This window comes from Acanthisitta chloris, unplaced genomic scaffold, assembly GCF_000695815.1.
Source record: "Acanthisitta chloris isolate BGI_N310 unplaced genomic scaffold, ASM69581v1 scaffold17250, whole genome shotgun sequence".
NCBI classification, from domain to species: Eukaryota; Metazoa; Chordata; class Aves; order Passeriformes; family Acanthisittidae; genus Acanthisitta; species Acanthisitta chloris.
In genome coordinates, this window is record NW_008651256.1 from 1 (window position 1) to 5,624 (window position 5,624).

Consider the following 5,624-nt stretch of genomic DNA (forward strand, 5'->3'; position numbering starts at 1 on the left):
GACTGGATGATCTTGGAGATCTTTTCCCTGTCTTTTCCCTGTTGATTCTATGATTCTGTTTGCCCCTGCAGCATGGCTGTGAAGTGGACGGGCGGGCACTCCTCCTCCATCCTGTGCCTGCAGGTGAGCACGGAGGGGCTGGTGGCGTCGGGCGCAGAGCGAGGAGAGCTGGCCCTGTGGGATGGAGGTGGCACAGCTCCAGTGGCTCAGCTCCAGCTGCCCGCGGACGACGACGTCTCCTCCGTGCTGTTCTCCACGCGCTGCCCCACCATGCTGTTCGCTGCCCACGGCCAGAGCATTGCCCTGCTGGATGTCAGGGCCCTCAAGGAGCCCCTGGAGCACTTCCACCTCAACGATGAGGAGATCAACTGCCTGTCGCTGAACCACACCGACACTCTCCTGGCCGCGGCCGATGACTCGGGGGCAATCAAGGTGGTGGACTTGGAAAGCAAGAGGGTCAGCCGCTCCCTGAGGCACTCCAACATCTGCTCCTCTGTGGCTTTCCGCCCCCAGCGGCCCCACAGCCTGGTTTCCTGCGGGCTGGACATGCAGGTGATTTGCATACATGCTTGTTAGTGAAGGGATGCAGTAATTGCCCACAGCTTTCCACCAAGAGTCAGGGTGCACAGGCTGCAGCCACCACAGAGCTCTAGCACTGTCCTACAGGAGCTTTGGCCCAAAAGCTAAGCATTGATGCTGTTTGTGCCTGTCTCTACTCAGTCCATCTCCCTGTTTTTATCTTCCTTAATTACAATCCGAGGGTGCATGAGTAGAGGAAATCAAAATACACTGCAGATCTCACTCATACCATGTTAGCTCTGTGTTGCGCTGAGCAAAACAATTCCTAGGGATGAGCTATGGCTGCAGAGGAGAGTGAGGCAAGGGCACATTGCCTGAAATTTGTACCTTTCCAGGGGGAACACATCACCGTAAGAACAAGTCATTGTTGTAATTTATCCCTTGTTCTGGTCAGTCTCTTGGAAACGTGAAATGTCCTTTGCCTTTTACACTTCTCTGTCCTTACCGAGAGGAAACTTTGTCCTTTGATTGCAAGAGGAACCGTGTCAAGAGCTAACCTGAGACCAGGGCTGGCCACCCAGAACAATATTTTTCAGCTATTTCTTTCCAGTGGTTGAGACCTGACCACATTCCTGGTTTAGCCTGAAATTAAAACTGTCACTTCTGCAGAGGTTTCTGTGGTTCCCGTGGTGTCAGAGTGAAGCTTGTTTGACAACACTGAGCAGTTTCACCCTCTGTTCTTGAAAGTGAAGCTCTTCTCATACCCATTAGAGCAAACACATGCTGATAGTTGGTATAAACAGCATTCTTCTATGTTAAAGCCATTTTGTTGGATCCAGTCTGAAGGAGTAAACACTCAATGCCTCAGACTGAGTTGAGCCTGAACTGAGCAGACTCCCAAGCCTGTGGCTGGAAGCTTTCTATCAGAATTGTAAGCATTTATGTAGCACTTCTGTGCAGGTGAGCATGTTATGCTTTGTGACTGTAGCTCAGCATGTTGGGTTTGTAGGTGCAAGTCAGTATCCCAAAAGAGTAGGAATTCTTTAGTGTGCTTTTGGACAATGCAAAGTGCATTTTTCTGCTTTGAGGGTGGGTTTGAGATCCATCATTTCTCAAAGGGGAACTGAGCTGCAGAACTCTTGGAACAAAGGTTCTTCTCCCAGAAGTGTTTGGGCACTGGAACAGGTTTAGGTTGGGTATCAGGACAAGGTTCTTGCCCCAGAGGATTGTTTTTAACTGGCTCAGTACAAGCCTGTAGTGCCTGAGCTGCTGTACAAGAGACATGGGATTTGTGTGAGGGCACAGTTACTGCTTCAGTAGGGGCTTGGAGCTGGGGTGGCATTTGTAAAGCAAGTCTAAGACCACAGCCTTATCAGGGAAATCTCCATGTGGGAATAGTACAGCTCTGCTAGCTGGATGCAGAAATAAAGACAAATGTGCCTGTTTAAGAACAAGGGCCTCAACTACTGTTTGCCTTTTGCTGTCCCATTTTCCAAACACTTTCATAGAAGTGACTGTTCTAGGCCGAGTGTGTAGCAGAGACAGAAATTCAGAATGATAATGATCTCTGCTCACTGCTAGCATTTCTGTGTCCCTCCTCCCCAGTAACTGATGTGCAGTAGGTCATGGTTACTACTGCTGAGATGAATGTGACAGCAGTGACAGCATTTAGAGCAGCGTTTGCATCCCTCCTGCAGTCTGAAGGTCGGAGTCACTGACTGCTGAGCAGGGCAGAGGGGGCTGGGGAGCAGGCAGGAAAGATTTCACAGGATCATAGAACCCATCAGGTCAGAAAAGATCTCTGAGGTCATCGAGTCCAACCTGTGACCTAACACTACCGTGGAAACTAGGCCATGGCACTGAGTGCCTTAAGCACCTCCAGGGATGGTGACTCCATTTTTCGCCATATTAATCAGGGCAAGTTCCACCACTCCTCACACACACCTTCCACCTCCTGCACTCATGCACAGCCTTTGCTCTGCTGGAACAAGACACATGGTTGGTTGGTTTTGCTGCTAAAGGTCTGAGTTTATGTGAAACTGAGCAGTTATTGGTTCATCCTGTCTTTCCCCAGGTTATGCTGTGGAACCTGCAGAAAGCTCGCCCCTTGTGGACCACAAATCTGCAGGAGTGTGGCCAGGAGGAAGAGAGCCCCCAGGCTGCTGGGCAGTTCTTCAACCCCCCGCTGGCACATTCCCTATCCGTTGCCTCCTGTGGGAACATCTTTGGCTGTGGAGCTCAGGATGGCAAAGTGAGAATATTCCGAGTCACCGGTGCGAAGTTTGAACGTGAGCTGGAGTTCCAAGGACACAGCCTGGGTGTCTCCCAGGTCCTCTTTCTGCCAGAGACCTACTGGCTGTTGTCTGGAGGGAACGACGGGAAGGTCTTGCTCTGGGATGTCAGCAGTGACGTTGGAAAGCAGCAGAAGAGCCCAGCAAAATCTCTGCAGAGGAGGAAGGCCCAAGCACCTGCTTCCAGCATAAAAGATGGGAAGCCCAACAAAACGGCCTCAAATGAAGAGGCTGGAGTTGTGCCAAAGCTCAGCATAGAGCACGGAGATAAGGTGAACTGGCTCTCGTGTGCACAGATCAAAGGCTCCAGGAGAGTGTTAGTGGCTGACCAGAGCAGCTCTGTGTCACTGTATCCACTGCCAGAGCTGTAGACACTGAGGAAGGGGTTTAAAGAAAATTGGGGATCAAAACCACTTCTCAGAGCTAGTGACACCCACTGACAGTGACCTGGACAGTGAACCTAGTGGCCATGCCCCTTGGAAGGGATTTGCTGTGCACTCCTGGTGTCCTCATGCTACTTCCTGTGGCTGTCATATTCACAGCTGCTGCCTCTGCCAGGGGTGGCAGTTTGCTGCTTGAATCTAGGTGAAATGGGTGTCAATCTATCTAGGGGTGACATTAGTTCATGGCTAAGGTGATGTAACTAAGGCAGGAGGAGGAAATTAGCACTGAGGGGATAGCCACAATGAGGGTGCTGAGCAGCACCAGGGCTGTCCCTGGCTGAGCTCCGTGTGGTCTGAGCTGTTGCAGTGACTCTCCCTGTTGAGCTGTGTCCCAGTTGGTTTCAACTGGCTGTAGTGGAATCTGTTTTCCATCACTCTGTTGGCAGCTGCAGATAAGACTAGAGAGTCATCAATTAACAAATAATCAAATGAGCTTCCCTGTCGTTGCCATTTGATTTTGTTGACACTGCAGTACAGGAAGGAGCAGAGGAACTGTGAACACCTGTGTGATGGCTCAGTTGTCTTATGCAGTTAGTTGTTTATCCCAGGGAAAAAGAACTCTTACACTTGTCTTAATAAATGCTTTCTCTCTCACTGCTGCCTTGTGCTGAGTGTCACTCTAACAGTGTCACACTTACCCTTTTGGACACAACTTTGTGTGTTGTGCCCCCATCACAGGGGGAATACCCAAGGCCAAAGGCACAGCTCCTCCTTACCCAAGTGCTTCCTCCCTCTTCCCAAAGCTTTGGAAACACAACAAGCAGAACTTGCTGGAAGCATCTCTTGGTTTGCAAGCTGAAGGTGGGGAGAACTAAGTGGGAATGCTGCAGCTCTTGATGTGCCCAGTTCATGCTGGATTTCCCACTGGGGAAATCATTAAAAAAGGTATTTTTTTCCAGGCTCTCCTTAACCTGTCACAGAATGGAATTCCTGGGGCTGTCTGAGGACCTGCTGCACTGATGGGGGGTTTGTGCTGCCTTATTTCACCAGTTGGGCTGTTACCACATTATTACTATGAAAGCATTTCTAGCTCTTCCCTTTGTATACCCAGCTCCCAAAACTCCTTAAGGCAGTCATGCTGCCTCTCCATCCCTTATGGAGGAGATTCCAACCGTCTTGGATTTACTCAGAGTGGCTCCCTGCAACCAAAAACAACTCATTCTCATCCAAGTCTGATTTCCCCACCAGACCTTTGTTAATTAAAAACCCCGAGGCAATCTGTTCGTGCAGCCTCTCACAGCAGGAGGCTCTGGCCCAAGGCACCAGTCGTGGGTGCGACGGCCAAACGGAGCTAAGGTGCAGCAAACAAACAGCAAACGGTGCAGGCACCTCCTCTGAAGCAGTTTATGGATGGGGACGCGGGATCGGTGGGGCAGAGGAAGGTGTCTGGGTGCATGGCTTGGTGTATGCTGTATCCATGACCTATATTTGGATACAGAATCTATAAAAAGCCTCGGAACAACCAACCTCCTGCAGGACTTGGATCCCCTGTCCCTGCTGTTGCTGCTGGCTTCAGAAGAGAGGAGCAAGCCTGCTCCAGCTTTCATTTCTTCCCTTGGTGTTCTCCAGGAAGATGGCTAAAGCCAGCATCTCCCTGCGCTCCCTCAACGAGACGCTGAACAGGTCACTCGGGGTTGGGCTCGCACCGTGTGGAGGCACAGGGAGGGCTGGGGCAGGGGACAGGACACCAGGTGATCCCTGAGCATGGCAGACCTGTGCTTCCCTGGAAACTTCCATGGGTAACGGGATACACATTGCGTGTACGCAGGGAGGGAGCAGGTCATGAGGAATCTTATTTCTCCTTCACTCGTTGGGGAGGGAAAAGGGACAGAGCCACCAGCTCTGTCCTGGCTGTTTGATGCAAGATCCGGGCAGTGGCTCCACCAGCAAAGTGCTGTAGCTGCATGAAGTGTTGCTAGGAGATCTGTAACTCACACGAAATTTAGGTTTGCTGTTGTTAGTGGAGGACTTGAGTTTCATGAAGTGCCTCAAGAGTCTGGAGGGTTCCAAGATGGGGAGTAAGTGGTTATCATTAACAAAAGAAAACCACAAGAACAGACCTTTGTTATACGTTTAATGCAAGCAAATCACCGTGGCTGGGGAATGGGGACATAGGCAACGCTGATTCACCCTCCCTTTCCAAAGCCTGTCCTCAGCAGAGGAACGTGACAGCTTCACTGGCTTCCTGTAAGACAATCTGGCCCCAGCTGTCCCTGGCACCATGTGCGCAGCTGCGCCAGGGCAGCAGCCACTGGTGGTGGTGCCTTGGGTCAGAGATGAGCCATTTGCATGGATCTTCAGGAGAAAAGAGACAAAAGAGGGTCTGAAATTCCCCACAGTTAGAGACAGGTGGAATACTGTTCCCTTTCTG

The 5,624-nt window shown here is 51.0% G+C and overlaps 1 protein-coding gene across 1 annotated transcript; it reads left to right on the top strand.

The window, feature by feature from the left end:
* Positions 1-72: 72 nt before the first annotated feature.
* WDR53 (WD repeat domain 53) lies at positions 73-3,181 on the top strand. Its single transcript, XM_009072542.1, has 2 exons — positions 73-552; positions 2,594-3,181. The coding sequence occupies exons 1-2, from the start codon at positions 73-75 to the stop codon at positions 3,179-3,181; spliced, it is 1,068 nt and encodes a 355-aa protein (XP_009070790.1).
* The last annotated feature ends 2,443 nt before the right edge of the window (positions 3,182-5,624 follow it).

Excerpts from the sequence above, each read along its gene's own strand:
- WDR53 (XM_009072542.1), top strand. The coding sequence starts at position 73 with ATGGCTGTGAAGTGGACGGGCGGGCACTCCTCCTCCATCCTGTGCCTG. Across the intron at positions 553-2,593 it reads CCTGCGGGCTGGACATGCAG|GTTATGCTGTGGAACCTGCA; the intron begins GTGATTTGCATA and ends GTCTTTCCCCAG.